This window comes from Cyprinus carpio, unplaced genomic scaffold, assembly GCF_018340385.1.
Source record: "Cyprinus carpio isolate SPL01 unplaced genomic scaffold, ASM1834038v1 S000006675, whole genome shotgun sequence".
NCBI lineage: Eukaryota > Metazoa > Chordata > Actinopteri > Cypriniformes > Cyprinidae > Cyprinus > Cyprinus carpio.
In genome coordinates this window covers 87,730-106,800 of record NW_024879293.1, presented here as the reverse complement: position 1 = coordinate 106,800, position 19,071 = coordinate 87,730, and the positions used below count along the sequence as shown (strand labels likewise).

General features: G+C 38.3%; 1 protein-coding gene across 1 annotated transcript; it reads left to right on the top strand.

Moving 5' to 3' along the window:
• Nucleotides 1-6,166: 6,166 nt before the first annotated feature.
• On the top strand, nt 6,167-16,740 carry LOC109077969 (piggyBac transposable element-derived protein 3-like). Its single transcript, XM_042755352.1, has 4 exons — nt 6,167-6,384; nt 7,053-8,531; nt 8,596-8,657; nt 16,660-16,740. The coding sequence occupies exons 1-4, from the start codon at nt 6,288-6,290 to the stop codon at nt 16,738-16,740; spliced, it is 1,719 nt and encodes a 572-aa protein (XP_042611286.1). The 5' UTR covers nt 6,167-6,287.
• Nucleotides 16,741-19,071: the final 2,331 nt, after the last annotated feature.

The window sequence follows — 19,071 nt, the reverse complement described above, 5'->3', positions numbered from 1 at the left end:
ACGTACTGATTCAAATCCAAGCAATAACGTGACTCATTGGTCATTGCTAATTATGTATTTTTGTTACGCTGTCACCCATCCCCGCCCCCTTTCACTCGCACTCCCAAGAAAGTGAGCTGTGGTTGTCTGGGAGTGGGAGAAGATGTCTGCAAAATCTTCAGTAATAAAATTCGGCTAAAAAAATCATAAAGAATATATTTGTAAAACAACATCCAGAAGAAAGCATACAGCTTCTTGTAAATTCTGCAGTGCTTCGCTTTCAGAGACTACGTCAAACTTTTATCCTCACATGGAAAGGAAGCACAAAGAAAGGTAAGCTAACGTTATGTATAAGTGATGTTAGCAAAGCTGGCTAGCTAACGTTAGCAATCTGCCTCGTACCAAAATGTTTTACCCCTCACACAAAGAGGTTTAAAACCTCAATATTAGCTATACATATTAATAGGGATGGGAATTGATACCGGTTCCACTCGAGAACCAGTTCTAAGTTTTATGAATCATCGATATTGTATGCCCTCAACGTTAATGAGTCCTCTTATCGATGCTCCTGCTCCAAAGCGAATTTTTGTCCCGCCATAGTCTTATTTGATCGGTGAGAAATGTAGATGAACTGCTGTGCTTGTGACAGGGCACAACTGAAGAATGAGCAGAGAGAGAGCCTCGGTCGCGCGCGCACTCTCTCTCTCTTCGGAGCCAGGTGAAAGTATAAACAAGGCTTCACCGTCTCCTAAGCGCTGTCTTGCTATCTCTCGATGGCACATATTAATCAAAATAAATCGACACGATGGTTAAAGGTCGGAGGACCATAGTTTCATGTGGAGCATTCGGATATTTTTTTTTTCCTGAATTACCGTTGGGTGTGAATTGTGCTAAAATACCTTATCTTCTCTGAACAGCGTTCCGCACATTCAGCTGACATAAACCACAATTTAAATAAATGAAAAAACCTATCCAATTGTTTTCTGTGTTGACACAAATCGTGTGGAATGTCACGAGACAGGCCACATAAAGCTGTGTAGCTAATGTTAAGTTACATCGACCTTAGCTAATGTCAGCTGCATACAGCTCCCGACATTAAAGCTACGCGCCGAGGTTATGCTCCCTCGTTTGGGTGAGAGAGCTAACCTAGAGATATGAGCAGAGAGTGGAGACTGAGTAATGCGCATCTACTTATATGAGAAATTATTAAATTAAATAGGTTATGACACATGGCACGTTACTTTCAGAGAGCTAATTTTTAAGTTCCAATTTACAGTTGCAGATCAAATATATAACTTTTTACCAGCACACTCTCTCTGGCTCATACCATTATCAATCATTTAATTTCTTTGTTTACCTATTTGAAAAATGTGATGGCCAAAATACCATTGATTTATATTGTGTTTACCCACACGTGTTCTTATGCAGTAACATTACACAGATTTTTTACATACATTTATGAAGTTGCTACTTATTTTTTAAGATTGTTCTTTACTGACATCTGGTCTGATTGCACAGTCATCCGTTTAATAAACAACACACATCCCTCTTCCCTAAATTTTTAGGTTCTTGGAGTACAAGGCAGGGCAACAGACAGATGTCACACAGCCAACTATATCATTCTTTACACAGAAAGTGCAGCTCTACAGTCTACAGTCGCCAAGGCAACAAGACATCAGTGAAGCCATTGTTCAAGATTTAATAATTGGGTGTTGTCTGCCTCTGTCACTTGTGGAAAATGGACATTTTAAACCACTTTCTTGGGATTATGGATAGTAAATACACACCAATCTCTAGAAAAAACTATTTCTGAGAGACGGATACCAGAGTTGGTAAGGAAGGTCAAGGAACTGACATCTGGTCTGATCGCAGGCCAGTCATCCGTGTCATTAACAACTGACATCTGGTCTGATCGCAGGCTACGCTCCTTCCTGGGAGTGACTGCCCATGTGTGCTATAAATCAAAGGATTCCTATGCACTTGAATCCTACCTGCTGGACTGTAGGCGTTTTGTAGGCAGACATCCTGGAGAGCATATTGCTTCTGCCTTTGAGGAGATCACAGAAGAATATGGTATCCATCAGAAAATAAGCTATATCTTAACAGACAATGCCGCCAGTATGAAATGCGCTTTCAAAGTAAACATGCCCCAACAGCAATCTGACGACAGTGAGAGTGAGGAGGATAATCTAGATGATGAGCACTTGTGGGAGGACATTACTTCAGTGGAAGACACAGAATTACCCTGGTCATCAGGTGAACGTCTTTCCTGCTTTGCACACTATCTGCAGTTAGTTGTTAATGATGACATGGAGGAGGTTAGGGCCATTTCCCGCACCATAGCCAAAACATCACGGTTCACAACTCTATTACATAGCAGCTCACAATTCAAAGACAAGTTTGAGGCTATGTTTGGCACTAATAGGACTGTTCCAGCTGCAAACACTACTCGCTGGAACAGTACATTCAAACAAGTACAGGCCCTCACAGCTCTGGACCACAAAGCCCTGAACGAAATGTGCAGCAAAGATTACAGGGATGTGGTGTTTAGTGTCCATGAGTGGAACCAGCTGAAGGAACTGAGTGCAGTTCTTGCTCCATTTTCCGAGGCAACAGACCTGACAGAAGGAGAGAATTCAGTTACCATTAGCATGGTGGTTCCAACCTGGACTTGAATACACACCTCCTCAAGATGGAGGAGACCCGAATGCAGTGCCAGCCATTGGTCAGAGCCCTCCAGCTGTCTCTGGTGAAATGATTCTCTGGAATCTTTACAAAAACAAACATGGGCAAAGATAGCGGAAAAGAGGAACCTTTTAACCACACTGTGTACTTTTTTGCTACCATGCTGGATCCACAGTTTGGCTTAAGCTGGGTGGACTTAGATGTTACCAATGGGGGAAATGCAACATCAGTGAAGAAGTTCAGAGATTAACTTAAGAAGACACTGACAGGTTAGTATACATTTTTATCCAGTGAAAATAAATGTCTTATTTGCAAAACTATGAATCCTAAATGTTTTAAATTAGTAGCCTATAAAAGCCTTAACTAGTCTTACAGTGGAATTCATAGAGTCTTCCTTTCATCTGTTTATTTTTGTCATTAAAAATATTTTGTAATACTCTGGGCCAACTGAACCTGATACTCTTTATATTTAGGCTGGTAACATGCCTATTGTACATAGAGCAAACTCACTTTATACTAGCCCATCATACTCACCTGTAGAGAGAAATCAAAAGTACAGAGTGTTCCAAGTACTATTAAAAACAGTAGGCCAGTGGTTAGATTTAGTACAGTAGCACCTTGTAACCTAAATAAATAACTATTCATAAAATCATTTCATTACTGACCTCTGCACTGAATGAAATAACCAGCATTTACATTAACTTGCTATGTTTATTTGAATAACAAAAAAGATAATGTAATTGATCATTTAAAAAATGTGTCTTATAAAAGGTCCTAAAAGTATTTCTTTTAACTCTGATATGTACATATCCTTTTAAATCTAACTCATTGTGCTTGTGTTTGTGTTTTTCAGACACATTGATCTTAGAGAACATGATGGTCAGTAAAGAAGATCATGAAACTGCCTCAGAAGCCATGAATGTGGATCCAGCCAGTGATTCGCCACCACCCAAAAGCCCTCGCCTTCTGTCCCGCTACAAGGCACACAAGAAGCGCGGCTCAGTCCAGGACCATGAGGGAAGAGGCAATAACAGATACCAAGTCCTAAGTCTCAAGCTTCAAGGCAGCAACAGATACAACCACATTCTGAGCCTCCAGCCTGTGAGGAAAGAGATAATCTATGTTCAAACTTCATTCAGAGTCTTCGTCCAGTGAGACAACAACAGATGCAGCACTCCAGCCTAGAGAGACAAAGTGGATTGACCAAGTTCTGAGTCTAGCCTAGAGAGGCAGAAGACAGAGACATCTGCAACAAGGTTAAGCTCCGGCGAGCAAGCCTTCATTCCAAGGTAGCTTTGCTTGCGTGTTCCAGGTTAAGAACCTTCTGCACCTACTCCAGGGTCATCTGTGTGTTCCAGATTTTAGGACCCTTTGGTGCTCTAGGAGATCAGCATCCTCCAGCTCTTCATGTTCAAGGCTGTGGAAACAGATTCCTGCTCCTTTCCACACTGCATTGCTACCACCACAACCAGTGGATGAAGTCACCACTACCGGACTGCTCACTCGATCACAGAGAACGTAAATATCACTTATCCAAAACCTAAGAGACCTTGGCATTGTTAGTTATTATCAGTATATGATTTTTCTAATTTATATTAGATATGATATAGCTGATTGCAGTTTATAACAAAACTTTCATGTATCTTCCATCTTCACCTGATTTCTTTCAGAGTAGCAACAGTTTATCTTACCAGATAACGTAGCTCTGACATTGCAATACCCAACATAATCTGTTGCATTTTATGCATCTTATGCACTTTATTCCCATTTCATTTATGGTATTCATTTAGTAGTTGTTGATTACTCTTGTCTATCTTTTGTTAATAAAATTTATTTTATTACACTTGTGTCTTCCTTGTGTCGATGAAACAGAAGAGGTTCTACAAGTTAGAGATCCCACCAATCTTTCTTATGTGATGTACTCATAACCACACCTTAAGTGACACGTTATCCAAGTATCACAACGTCATTGGTGACGCGACTACCCATCATTACACTGTTTTGCCTCCCTAGGTTGGCGAAACCGAATATCACTACAACAATTACAAATGATTAGATATAAATCATCAGTTTGTTGTTTTACACACAGATATTTTCATAAACTACATAGTTGTGAGATGCAATAAAAGTTTAGACAGTCTCATAGACAGTAACTAGCTAGTGCTGTGATGTAACTGTAACATGCATCACGCAGAAAACAACAGGCCAATCAGAAGAGAGGCTTACAAATATTAATTAGACAGGCCAAAATCGACCTGTTTTTGGCAGAGCTACTGAGAGAGAAGCTGTAAAAAATATATTGAGATGGTTTTTGGTGCTTATTCTGCAATTACATATTCTTAAGGACATCAACACCTAAATTAAATCTCCAGAAAGTTGTACAATATGGGACCTTTGTGACAAAAGTCATTTGGATAGTTTTTTCGGTCTTCTCGGTGGGGTCATGGTTGCCACCTCTGGCCGGCCATGTGTCATCCTGAACCTCACCTTAGAGGAATTCTTGTCTGCTAAAGAAGGGAAGGATGGCCATACCATTTTTGTAAGTGTTGTAGTAGTCATTGTTTTGTTCACATTTGTTTGTTTATATATATATTCATACATACACTTATTCATAATTATTTTACTTTACAGGTCAAAAACCACAAAACAAACGCTACATTCGCCCGCTACAAGGTAATATAATTCTTCCATTCTTTATTAAACCGGGCATTTTTAGCAATTAATTTTTTACATCTGGAATTTTTATTTTTTCTTACCAATGTAGAAAATATTTTAGTTAACTATTCAGTTGCTAAATTGATACTTCTCTTTACTAAATGTAGTCAGGAAAAATTAGTCTATTATATTCAGTGAAGTGCAGTGAAGCACTGGGCAGGAATGTCAAATTTTTTTTTTTTTTTTTTTAGTACATGGTTATGAACCTTTTTATGGAAGTGGCAGGATCAACGCCTTTCTCCTAGTACAACATTTGCTTCTTATACCCTGAGCAGAGCACATGAGTGGAATACTAGTATTCCTCTACTATTCCACTCATGTTAGTGAAACAGCCTTTATAATCTTGGGGTCTCAGCCAGGGTCTTTCCCTTCCAGCCATAGCAAGTGCAGTACTACTAATAATAATATGACATGAAATGAGTTATGAACATTTTCTTTTTGTAACAAAGTGAAAAAAATTGATCAAAAGGTAAATGTATATAAATAATTGCAATAGATTCATCACAATTATTTATCAACTGCAAGTAGTAACTGTAGCAAAATGAAATTGCAGTCAACTAATCTGTTCATCCAGCAAACATTTTGTGTAAATTTTTTTGGGTAAAACTTTAGAATACTGTTTCTAACAAAAAAAAAAATAAGGAATTAAAAAATATACCAAAATAAATAACACCAAAATAAACAATAACCAAATAAAAAACTAATGAACAACTAAACCCTCTATGGTACGGTGTTGCCTCCAGGCAACATAGTCTATTTTAGGTTTTTTTTTATAAAAACTTAATAAAATGTAATTGGTCAATGCTCTCTAAGGGGAGGGGAACTCGTATTTAACCAATGAAAATGCAAAAGAGTGGTCACATGACCCACATGGGTCCATTTTGTTCCCTCTTTCAGCACACGTGCACATGTCACATGGCTCCATATTTTCTCCACTGAAAAAGGCATTTTTCACTTATTTCTGTCCAGATAATCAGCTACAAAAAATCAGAATCACCTTCATTGGTAAGTAAAGAAGTATTTTCAAAAACTTTACATTATATATCATCAAATATATCATAGGAAATTACATAAAACTGCATGTTGCCTCGAGGCAACATTGTACCATAATGGAATCACATAAGGCCATACCAGGCATACTAGGTTTGAATACAAGTATATTTTATTTGTAAGGAAAAGAGTTTGAATTATCTAAATGTATTTGCATTTTTGCATGATTTTGAAATGCATTTATAAGAAAAGTAATTAACATACTATATATGCACATATTAATGCAGGAGATGAATCCGCACGTTTTCTATGGCACTTCAAAAAGGTATAAAGCACAGGTAGCACTGCCAGTTGATGAGAGTGAGGATGAGATGGCATGTAGTGATGAGGAAGATGAGGTCATAGTGACAGTTCGGCAGGGAGAGAGTGAGAGTGAGAGTGAGGATGGAGATGAGGATGAAGACGGAACTACCATAATGGTAGAAAATCAACAGGAAGAAGTTCAGACTGAGAATGAGGAACCTGGTGATGGTAAAAATGGAGGTACAGTACCAGGCTTGATTAGAGTAGGATGATTGGTAAATTGGTAAATTTGGTAAAAATAAACCATTTGCATGTCATTTGCAACTCACAAGGTTTTTATTTTTAATTTTTTTTTAAATTTATTATTTTTTTTTTTACAGAGGCTTGCCAGCAGCAATACACACGAGCTAAGAATTTAGTGTGGAAAAAATGCAGGACAATCCTTCCAGTACCACAATGGAGAGGCAGACTGCCAAAGGCAACAGATGTGAAACATCCTGCTGAATACTTTAGAGGCCTCCTCACTAGTAGCTGTATTGAAAATATAGTAGAACAAACCAACCTCTATGCCATACAGTGTGATCCTAGCAAACCACTCAAAGTCACAGTTGAGGAGATTGAGCAATTCATTGGCATTTGTTTCTTTATGTCAATCTTCGGACTTCCAGGATGCCGAATGTACTGGCAGTCAGCAACAAGGATCGACTGTGTTGCAAACACCATGGCCTTGCATCGCTGGGAGTCTATCAAACGCAATCTACACTTTTCTGACAACTTAAAGCAAGCTCCTATTGGAGAACCAGCTTATGACAAGCTGTATAAGGTGCGCCCACTGCTGACATCCCTCTTGGAGCAGTTCCAAGCAATCCCAATTGATGAAAATCTTTGTGTGGATGAACAAATTGTCCCATTCAAGGGGAAACACCCCATGAAACAGTACAATCCCAAGAAGCCAAAACGCTGGGGATATAAAGTCTTTGTTCTTGCTGATAGCAGTGGCATGGTCTACAACTTTGAGGTGTACACTGGGTGTATCTCTCCTTGCAATGGGCAGCCTGACATAGGTGCTAGTGGTAACATAGTGCTTACCCTTTCAAGCATCATTCCAGACAACATCTCCCACAAGTTGTACTTCGACAACTGGTTCTCCAGTGTTGACCTGCAGATGCTGTTGGAAAAGAGGAAGATCCACTGCATTGGCACAGTCAGAACCAATCGTCTGGCTGGATGCTGTCTCCCAACAGATCAAGACATGAAAAGGAAAGGAAGGGGGGCTTTTGAGGAAAAGGAGACCATTTATAATGGGGTTACTCTTAGGGCTGTGAAGTGGCATGATAATCGAGCAGTCACTCTCCTCTCCACCTTTGCCTCAGCGAATCCAGCAACCACTGTGATGAGATGGGACAAAAAAAAGAAGACAACAGTCCAGGTGAAATGCCCAAGCATTGTCACCAAGTACAACAAAAGTATGGGAGGGGTTGATCTACTAGACTCCCTCATTGCCCTCTACAGAACAAAGATTCGATCCAAAAAGTGGTATCACCGAGTGGTCTTCCACATGTTTGATTTTGCTGTTGTTGAGGCCTGGCTCCTCTACCGGAGAGACAGCAGAGACTGTGGCATCCCCCCAAAGGATGTGAGCAGCCTTGCAAAATTCAAAGCTGAAGTTGCAGGATGTCTCTGTATGGAGAAGAAGACCTTGAAGAGAAGAGGGAGACCATCACAGCACACTGAGGAAGAACAGCCTGAGAAGCGTCCAAAAACCCCTGTAGAACCACGACCATCAACGCTGGTTCGCATTGATCAGACCGGTCATTGGTCGGTTTGGGTTGAAAGAAAGGGCAGATGCAAATACCCAGGTTTTTCAGGCATTGTAAAAGTGCAGTGCTGATGTGTAACCTACCTGTGTTTTTCTGTTGAAAGGAATTGCTTCCTCAACTTTCACAAGCAGTGAGGTGCCATTAGTGAGGAAGGAGATTTTGTGTGTATGTGCTTGTGTACATGCAGGTCCTTGTGTGTGTGTGTGTTTGTATGTGCTTGTGTACATGCAGGTCCTTGTGTGTGTGTGTGTGTGTGTGTGTGCTTGTGTACATGCAGGTCCTTGTGTGTGTGTGTGTGTGTGTGTGTGTATGTGCATGCTTGTTAGGATAAGGTTCATATTAGGATAAGGTTATGGTGATTGTTAATGTTTTACCTTGAAACAACACCGATTGTAATGTTTTGATATCATAATTTGATGATATGATGGTTTGCGTTCCACGATGGTACAATGTTGCCTGAGGGCAACAGCTGGATTATAAATGTTACTTTTTATTAAATATGAAATGTGTAATTCATTAAAAACTTGATGAATCTGTTTGTTCAAGTGTTTAGTTAAAGAAATTGATGATTTCAATAAATATATAAATTTTTTCTTCATGAAAATGTCAAATGTTTCAATTTGTCCATTGTGGTACAATGTTGCCTTGAGGTAACAAACTTTTAATTAATAAATACATTTAAAAATAATTATAATGTTTATTGATATTGTTATAGTGTCCAATTTTAAGCAGGAAAAACATAACAAATATTTTTTTCCTCACTGATATCATATTGCGTACCATAGAGGGTTAAGAACTAATATGATTATCTACTAGTTAAGGTTCAAGAAAAATAACTATGAAGTAACTATTAATGAGCAGGTATACACAATTCCATTGTAGGCATGGGCCGATTACCAGTTTCAAGATACCGAAAATTTCACTGTTTCAAAACCACTAATATTTTCCATTATACCGTTGTTGCGGTATGCACAGTTTTCCATGTCTCCTCAATGACTGCAATAGTAGGAATCACTCAGGCTGAGTGCAGTTTAGTGAGTAGCACTGACCCCTCCTCCTCCTGTTGGTGTGAGCGAACAGTCAGTCACGTGTGTATGTAGGATGGCCGAATTTAAGACCCGAGTACACTTCACATTCAGCGCTCCTTTCCATCTCGCGCACAGCTGCGTCCACTCAGGTTTGAGCACAGACAGATGAGCTCGACACATGCGCATTACCATGGGGTGCGCAGCTGTCCGCGAGCCCTTTTGGTGACGAAAATAGCATTTTTTGCCTTATTGCAACTCTCTGCTCTGGACTTGCACAAACTGCGTTACAATGCAATCATTTTCCAAAATGTAATTTCAGTGAAAATATGAAGTCTGTTAACACCCGTTGACACAGACCAGAAACGCTGAAGATGGACGCACAGAGAAAAGTATTGTAGCAGGCAGATCACTTACTGTTCATGATGCACAAACTATTGGAAGAAAATCCTCAGTATTGATTTGGGTGTTTATATGAATGTGTTTTTGAGGGGAGCTGACTGTCTTCTGAAAAGTTTACATGGTATAATTTCACAAAGCTTGTCAGAACATTCTGTTTTTCCTTCAGATTTGGTTATTATTAAATCAAATGATGTGTATGATTGTTATTATATAACTAAATAATATGAAAATATATGAATTATATGTTTATGAATTATATAACTAAAATTAAATAACTAATTACAGATTTAGGTTAACTAAAGATGTCAGTCTTTATTTTATTTTATTTTTAGGAAACAAATCAAAGAAAAAAATATATATTATAATATTCTGTATGTTGCTCAAAAACAAAATATATTGTGTCCAGTGGTAAAACATATTTTATTTTTACCCAGTCATTTAAAATTAAAACATTTCAGAGCACTAACAACAACACAGTGATACCATGAAACCGTGATATTTTTTGCTTAAAGTTCTACCTTGGCATCATAGTGTTTCTTTGAGTGCCCTCTAGGTTCTCAAGTGGTTTGAATTCTAAATCTGTTGCAACTTCTGGCATTTTTTGATGTATTTAGGGGGAAATATTACAGATGTGGATCCACTTTGTAACAGACAGCAAAGACACAAACTTGCCATGTTTATTGTGTTTTCCTCTCCAAGAAATTGTATAAAAAGAGAAACCTTGATCAAGTTAATATGGATATAGCAGCTGTTTTTACAGTAGCTAAGGAAAAACTGAAAAGTTCTTAAATAGATAAATTCCTTTAAAGACATTTAAATGTCTACCTTAGCATCATAGTGTTTCATTGAGTGGCCTCTGGGGTGTCAAGTGTCTTGAATTCTAAATCATTTGTAACTACTGGCGTTTTTTAATGTTTTTAGGGGGAATTATTATGGATGTGGATCCACTTTGTTCCAGAGAGCAAAGACACAGTCTTACAGTGGTTATTCTGATATGTGAACCAATATGAGTCAATACTTTGATTAGTTTTGCTCTCCAAAAAAATTGTATTAATAGAAAAATCTAGATCAAGTTAACATAGATAGGGTCACAAGTGGCTTGATTTCTAGGTCTGTTGTATCTACTAGCGATTTGTGGTTTGTTTTTAGGCGAAATTATTATGGATGTGGATCCACTTTGGATATGGATCCACATTTGTAACCAAGAGCAAAGACCCAAACTTGCAGTAAACTTTAAGTACTTTTAAACAACACAAAAACAATAAAAATTAAGATCTCCAGTAATCTTAATAAAAAAAGAAAAGCAGCAGCTGTAACAGTATGTTTAGGTTGATACTTCCATGAAGGAAAAACTGAAAGGTTCTTAAATGGATTAATTCCATCAAAGGTATTTAAAAGTCCACTCTGGCATCATAGTGTTTCTTTAAGAGCCCTCTAGGGTCTCAAGTGGCAAGCAGCAACAGTGCAAGTAAACTCACGTGGTAGATAGAATGGCATGCACTTGATAATCAGGAACTCCAGATCAGCAGAGTAGTAGGTATCAACAATGACAGAGTCTTTACACCATGATCTGTTTACATAAATGCATACTTCACTACCCTTGCTTTAACCAGAGGTTGCTGCTACTATGTCAGCCCCGAAGTAAGAGCGTCCAACGCTGTTCAGGGCATCATTACAGAGCTATGTTTCAGTGAAGAACAAAACATTACAGTCCATAAGCCATTTCTGTGAGAGGGTCCAGATCTTTAGGTCATCCATCTTGTTCATCAGAGACCATACATTGGCAAGGAAGATGCTGGGCAGAGCTGGTCAATGTGGATTTAGCCTTAGCTTAGCACGCAGCCCTTCACACTTCCCCGTCTTTGTTTACAATCTCGATGCCGAACACTTCCGGTCAGTACGAGTGATCTGCTTGTCCGCGGTGATCTGTGTAGCTTATTACCATATGACCATATTAGCCCGGTTCTGTCAACACTGCGCTGACTACCTATTAAACATTGTATATAGATTTTAAAATCTTAAATTATATTAATCTGTTCATCTCTTATTCCAAGGTCACCACAGACACCAGATCCAGTCTGTATCCAGATCAGAGGGTCGCTGCTGTCACTCAGATCCAGTACGTATCCAGCCCAGATGGTGGATCAGCACCTAGAAAGGACCTCTACACCCCCAAAAGACAGCGGAGACCATGACAACTAGATGAGCCCCAGACAGAGATCCCCTGTAAAGACCTTGTCTCAGACGGCCACCGGGACAAGACCACAGGAAACAGATGATTCTTCTGCACAGTCTGACTTTGCTGCAGCCTGGAATTGAACTGCTGGTTTCGTCTGGCCAGAGGAGAACCGGCCCCCCGACTGAGCCTGGTTTCTCCCAAGGTTTTTTCTCCATTCTGTCACCGATGGAGTTTTGGTGGCTTGCTTAGTTTGAGACACTTAATATCCAGCGATATTCTTGACTTGATTGCACAGATACTATTTAAACTGAACTGAGCTGCATGATGACATCACTAAATTCAATGATGAACGGCCTTTAACTGAAAAATATGTGTTTACTATTGTCATTTTGCATTTATTGACTCATTTTTCCTATTTAACTATGCTGTAAAGTTGCTTTGACACAATCTGTATTATTAAAAGCACAACATAAATAAAGGAGACTTGACTTGACTATATTGGAAGAGTAAAACGAGGAGAGATGTACACCCATCCAGGGTTTTGCAGTGATTGGTGCAAGAGGCTGGAGGAGTAACTCGGTATAACTCATCAATTCCAATCTGAAAGTCTTGTAAATACCTCATGATTGTTCTTAGTGGTTCTGATTTCTGACTGATATTTTCATCTACTTGCTAACTGGATCTATTTTATACTGTTTACATTTTATAGCACTGACTTTGACAACAAACCTAGGCAGGTGTTTGTGTGTGTGTGTATAGCCTATATAAAAATACACAACATACACCTAGTAAGTGCCTCTCTCATAAATATGTGTATATAAATGTTTGTGTGCATATCTTTTATTTTTTCAGACAATGCACATGCACTCATACGTAAACATTCATCTGGAAATTAATGTTTAGCCAAATTATCTTTTTTTCTTTGTTTATATTTGTTAAACCTTTTCAATCAAATAATATACAATACTGACCTTTATACTTATTTAAATAATATTAAATATTATTATACAGTTATTATAGTTATTTATTTGTCTTGCTGCCGCTGGCAGTCTCCTCTGATTTCTGTTTTTTAGTGACAGCTGCTGTCAGGTTTTAGTGGCAGGTACTGACTAGAGTTGAGCCGGATACTCGGCTGAAACGAGTATCCGGTACGGATAAAGCACTTTTGCCGAGTACAAGTATTATACGAGTAATACGAGTCAATATCTGTGCTCGGATTAAATAAAAATTCTCATTGGGTTGCTGACCGTGTTTTTTTATTGTGTTGCTGTGTCACGCTCTGCTCACTCACACACAGAACACTGAGAAGAGAACAACGCTCTCTCTCTCTCTGTCTTTCCCTCAGTCACTCAGGTTCGCGGGTCTTTTCCGTTAACGTTTAGGTGTTCTTCAGCTTCAGGTTTGTTTTTTACTTTGGTTTGTAGTACTTACTTATTAACCAGTAGAGTTTTGGTAAACGTGGGGTTTACTTAGACGTGACGCTTGGTAGAATGCGACTCGCCTCTCTGCCTGTCGGAGATTTTTTTTTTCTTTTTTAAACGTCAGCTGGCTCTAACCAGTTTTTTGACTTCACGCACTGAGTGACACTTATTTCTTGCTGTATTTCATAAAAAATAAATAAAAGTAGTTGTGGTATATAAAACTATATTACAAATTAATTAGCTACGCACACACACATACCTGGTGTGGAAATAAAAAAAAATAAAAAAAAATAAAAAAGAACCAAAAAAAAAATCACACTGATTATAAAAAAATTAAAAGTTAAAAAAAGAAAGTTATGTTGAGATGAAAACTCTTGTTCATTACATTAAACTTCATAATTGCAACCGCATGTGTTGTATTCATTGTTGCAAAACTTGTTCTGTATATAGTTCGTTTGTTATCGTGATCAAAACCATTGATCTGAAGCTCAATGCTGATGCTGTCATGTAAATAGTTTTCTAATCAGCAATAAAATATAACAATTTCTGATCAATCCCTATCAATTGCATGCTTAAAATAACATGCCGGTTAAAGCCCCACCCGTTTTAAGTCAACCAGACCCACTTCTGGGTTAAATTCCGCCCACTTTCGGGTTAGGCCCCGCCCAGTCCAAGTACAGATACAGATACAGATAATTCATATGGTTAACAGATACAGATACAGATAATGCTGTACTCGCTCATCCCTAGTACTGACTGCTGCCAGTAGCAGCAACTTCCTGCTGACAGCTGCCAAATTTTTGCCGAACCTCCTTTCCTTTTACTAAACATGGTATCAGTGGGGTTATGTTAACTAGTGATCTATCATAAAACATATACAATACAAAAAAACATATACAAGAAGGTAGTAATCATACACAATGAACAATGGATATGAATGATAGAAACAATGGTCTATGAATTAATAAAATAATTAATTTCCTATAGCAGTATGTATCTGTTTGAGAGAATTACATAGGAGGGAAGATTCTGTCTACATACTTTTAGTTCATAAAGTTTATTTGATCTGGCTGATGACCAGGGGCTTGGAGGTAATTCACAGACCTCATAGACAGATAGATGAACCTAGTCTCATGAAAAATGGACATTAGCGACTTTAGCATAAAGCAGAGTCCATAACCTTAAGTGTGGATGGCTCTGCTTTACTATTACAAACTAAACCAAAAATTTTGGGGTGATATTTGACGTCAATTTAACATTTGACCATCATGTTCGTAACACAGTCAAAGCATTATTTTTTCATCACCGAAACATGGCCAAATTACTTCCCATGTTGACTCTCTCTGTGGCTGAAATGAAATGTTAATCAACACAAAGTTTTCATTTTTATTTGGCGTAGTTTATACACACTGTCATGAGATCAGGATAGATAGATAAATAGATAGATAGATAGATAGATAGATAGATAGATAGATAGATAGTTATTTTAGGTTTTTAAATGAATGCATAAAGGTTGTGAATTCTTTTTTACATATTACGGTTGTGGATCCATGTTTATATATGTTATAGCACAAAAATGGATGGAAAGCCGTTTCCGCAATATGAGTGAAAACTGTCAATGAAAAAATTGCTTATGTTGCAGAAGGCATGGCAAATCTTGTCCCAGTTAATCTTTATACATTTTGCCATGAATTGCATTCTAGCTTGATTTTCTTAGAAGCTCTATAAAGCTTCAAACTAGAGATTCACTGTTCGCAGCCCTAACATTCAACCCCAATCGCAATGAAGATGAAAATGTTAATTTTATGGTTGTCATACCCACACTAAGTTAAACTTTTCCTCTGATCAAGCAGAACGTTGACGTCATCTTGTGCTTCAACAAGGTATCCCTGGCTAAAACTAGCTAACGTTAGTGTTAAGTTAGTGAGTCCATGCTAATGTACAAACTTAAATAGCAAACAGTTATCACGTTATGTACCATACAGTTGAAGTCAAAAACACATAAACAAAGGGCTATATTAGATTGCCTCTCCATATTTCTGGTTTAATGTAAATTAATTTAATCTAACTCTGTAGTATATGAACAGTGTTTATTATTATGTGTTGACAATTATGTGTCATTCAGCCAATTATTGGTCTACTATTTAATAATTTACATCATTATAAAGTTGATAATCTCTGCTTTAAAATGACACCAGCGACAATGCTGTATCTTATTGAGAAATGGAGATATAAAAACTCTCATTCAGCTTTACTTTGCTTGAGTGAGGCCTTTGAAAGCATGGAAATCTGACAGTAGCAAATTATGTGTCATTCAGCCAATTATTGGTCTACTATTTAATAATTTACATCATTATAAATCATGGTTATATATGTTATAGCACAAAAATGGATGGCAGACCGTTTCAGTAATATGAGTGAAAATTGTCCATACAAAAATTGCTTATGTTGTAGAAGTTGAGGTAAATCTTTGCCTCAGTTAACAACAGAACTAATAATTTAATATAAATGCATTAAAGATTTATGAATTATACATGTGTATTTATCAACATCAACTCAGCCCTGCATATTGCAATACACAGACTCCACTTTCAGAATTCACCAGAAACTATCCAGTTGTTGATTTGCCAGGAAGTGGTAGAAAAGTCTTTACAGTAATGTCATATTATACTAATAGATTCAAAATAAAGAGGTGGCTAGTTTTGTTTAGCAAAGGGTTGTTTGCTTTTACCCAGTTCAGTGAAAGGAAATAATGCAGGCCAGGCCTTCAGTAAAACAACAGTTCAATTTCAAGTAACTCTAATTACACTAGGTGTTTTAATAATTTTTAATAACCTTCCATACAGGTTTGCAGTTTAAGGAACGTGCCATGATCACTGAGCATATAGCAGGAAGCTCAAAGACACTGACAAGAATGACGTAAGTACTCAGAAAGGTTGTTGCATTAATTATTAGTTGTCAGTAATCAATAAGCAAAAAATTTGATTTCAAAGTTTTATAAGTCAAAACCCACCGTAGACAACTGGATTCAGCATTGCTACATACTTATTTGGTGCACTATACTTTATAAAATTCCATACTACGACATTGTTACAAGTCAACTTGTGATGTGATATTTCTAAATTTGAATGTGTCCCAAGAGACTGAGGAATAGAGGAATGAGAATTGGTGGTCGACATCGATTTGTTGTTATCGACGAAAGCAAGTTTTCCCACAAATGAAAGGTAGGCTGTTTATTTGTATTCAAGTCTACTGTAACTTTCCTTCACATGTATCAGTTTTGTCATGTTAGGGACAATTTTATATAAAATACTCACAAATTCTGGAACATTTTATCCTACATTTATACCTTTACACCAGAGTTTCAGCCTCTGTCGTTGTTACTGGTGGAATGTGCAGACTGAATATGTGTTCACCTGTCACAACATGAGGGACCTTTCCAGTCCATCTCCTGCACACTTTACTAATGCTTTTTTATTTTAGCGTATTACTCTTTACATTTATTTACTTCTACTTGTGTACCTGTTATATTTTATGCTTAAATTACTGTTCTTTTCTTTATATTATTTTGCACTGTTTTTGATTGTATGCAAATGTATGCGAATGTACAAATATTTGTCATGGCAAAAAAAGCACCTAAATGTGTGTGTGCGTGTGTGAGTTGAGAGAGAGAGAGAGTGTGATTGTGAGTGTGTGAGAGATAGAGTGAGAGAGAGAGAGTGTGTGCACGCACATGTTTATACTACATTGAGAGGAACAAAATGTCCCCTTAAGTATAGTAAGTTTTTTTTACATTTAGGATGAAGTCAAGTAGCTTTGAAAGAGATGAGTTTTCAGCTGTCGCTTGAAAATTGACAGGGCTTCAGCATTCCGGATAGGATGGGGAAGACCATTCTACCAGCCAGGAATGGTGAACGTGAATGTTCTGGAAAGTGATTTTAAGACTGTCTGTGAGGGTACCACGAGGTGTCACTCGCCAGTGGACCTCAGACTTTTGCAAGGGATGTAGATTCGTAATAGTGAGTGGAAGTAGACAGGAGCTAAGCCTGTGGATGTTTTATATGTAAGCATTAATGTCCTGAACTTGATGCGAGCCCCAACTAATAGCCAGTGCAAAGAAATAAAGAGAGGTGTAACATGAGCTCATTTGGGCTTGTTGAAGACTAATCATCCCACTGCAGTTTAGATTGTGATTGAAGTCCAGCCAGAAGAGCATTGCAGTAGTCCAGCCTATAAATGGCAAGGGTCTGGACAAGAAGTTGTGCAACACGCTTTGTTAGAAAGGGCCTACTCTTTATGATGCTGTTAAATGCAAACCTGCAAGATCGAACAGTCTTTGCAATGTGGTCTTTGAAAGTCAGCTGGTCACCAAAGATTACACCACGATTTCTGAAGTTCATTGCGTAATTGTAGAAGAACCTAGCTGGATGGTGAAATCATGCCGTAGAGTTGGAGTGGCAGGAAAAGACAAGAAGCTACCGTTGGATCATCTGGTTTAAATAAGAGATAGAGCTGTGTGTTATCAGCATAGCAATGGTAGGAGAAGCCATGTGCCTGCATGGCGGGACCCAGTGATGCAGTGTAAATGGAGAAGAGAAAGGGTCCAAGAACTGATCCTTGAGGAACTCCAGTAAACAGTTGATGTGCTTTGGATACCTCCCCTCCCCAGGCCACCCTGAAAGACCTACCTGTGAGATAGGATTCAATCCAGCGAAGTGGAATCCCTGTGATGCCCAGTCATGAGAGAGTGGACAGGAGGATCTGATGATTGACAGTGTCAAAAGCAGCAGATAGATCCAGATTAAGAACTGCTTTGGATTGCTTGGAGAAGAGGTGAGGGGGAGGGGGATTTTAAAACAGGTCTATTAATTTATTATATAATAAATTATAGGCCTGAAATTATCATTGAGACTACAGTCATCAAAATTAAGAGCAGCTTTATTTTGTGCACTGATTTTCAACAGTTATATACTGTTGTCACAGAACAGCCAGACCTCCAGCCAATCCCAGGGCACTCCCTTACCTGAATACTAATCACACACACCTGCCATCCATCTACACAATCATCAAGCTGACTACAAAGGCACACGCATCACCACACTCCAATGTCTGGTCTCGTTTATATGTCAAGGACTGTTAACGTAGCTCAACGAATTCAACAAGCTGATTCCTCAAGTGCTGTTCGTGTACCTACCTCCTGTCTTTCTCCAGCGTGTCCTCCGTGTCTTCATCCTCCCTCGTCACCGTGGCTTCAATACAAACCAGGACATTCCACGTTGTATGTGTGTGTATTAATCCACGATCTCTGTTCATCCATATTCTCATTGCTCCATTTACTCACCTTATTCATTGTTGCTCACTGTGGTTGTAAATAAATTCCCTGTTAATCTGCCATTTCTGTGTTCTGAGTATACTTCCGTAACAATTGTTATCAGCACAAGTTCAAGTATATTCGTCTCTCGTCTCTGAGAGAATATGCGCCATTAAATGCCCAGAACGTTCTCGTGACCCAGTAGCAATTATTCCATGGCCCTGTACTGGGTCGCAACCCG

Excerpts from the sequence above, each read along its gene's own strand:
- LOC109077969 (XM_042755352.1), top strand. The coding sequence starts at position 6,288 with ATGTCACATGGCTCCATATTTTCTCCACTGAAAAAGGCATTTTTCACT. Across the intron at positions 8,532-8,595 it reads GGGCAGATGCAAATACCCAG|GAATTGCTTCCTCAACTTTC; the intron begins GTTTTTCAGGCA and ends TTCTGTTGAAAG. Across the intron at positions 8,658-16,659 it reads TGAGGAAGGAGATTTTGTGT|AGACTGAGGAATAGAGGAAT; the intron begins GTATGTGCTTGT and ends ATGTGTCCCAAG.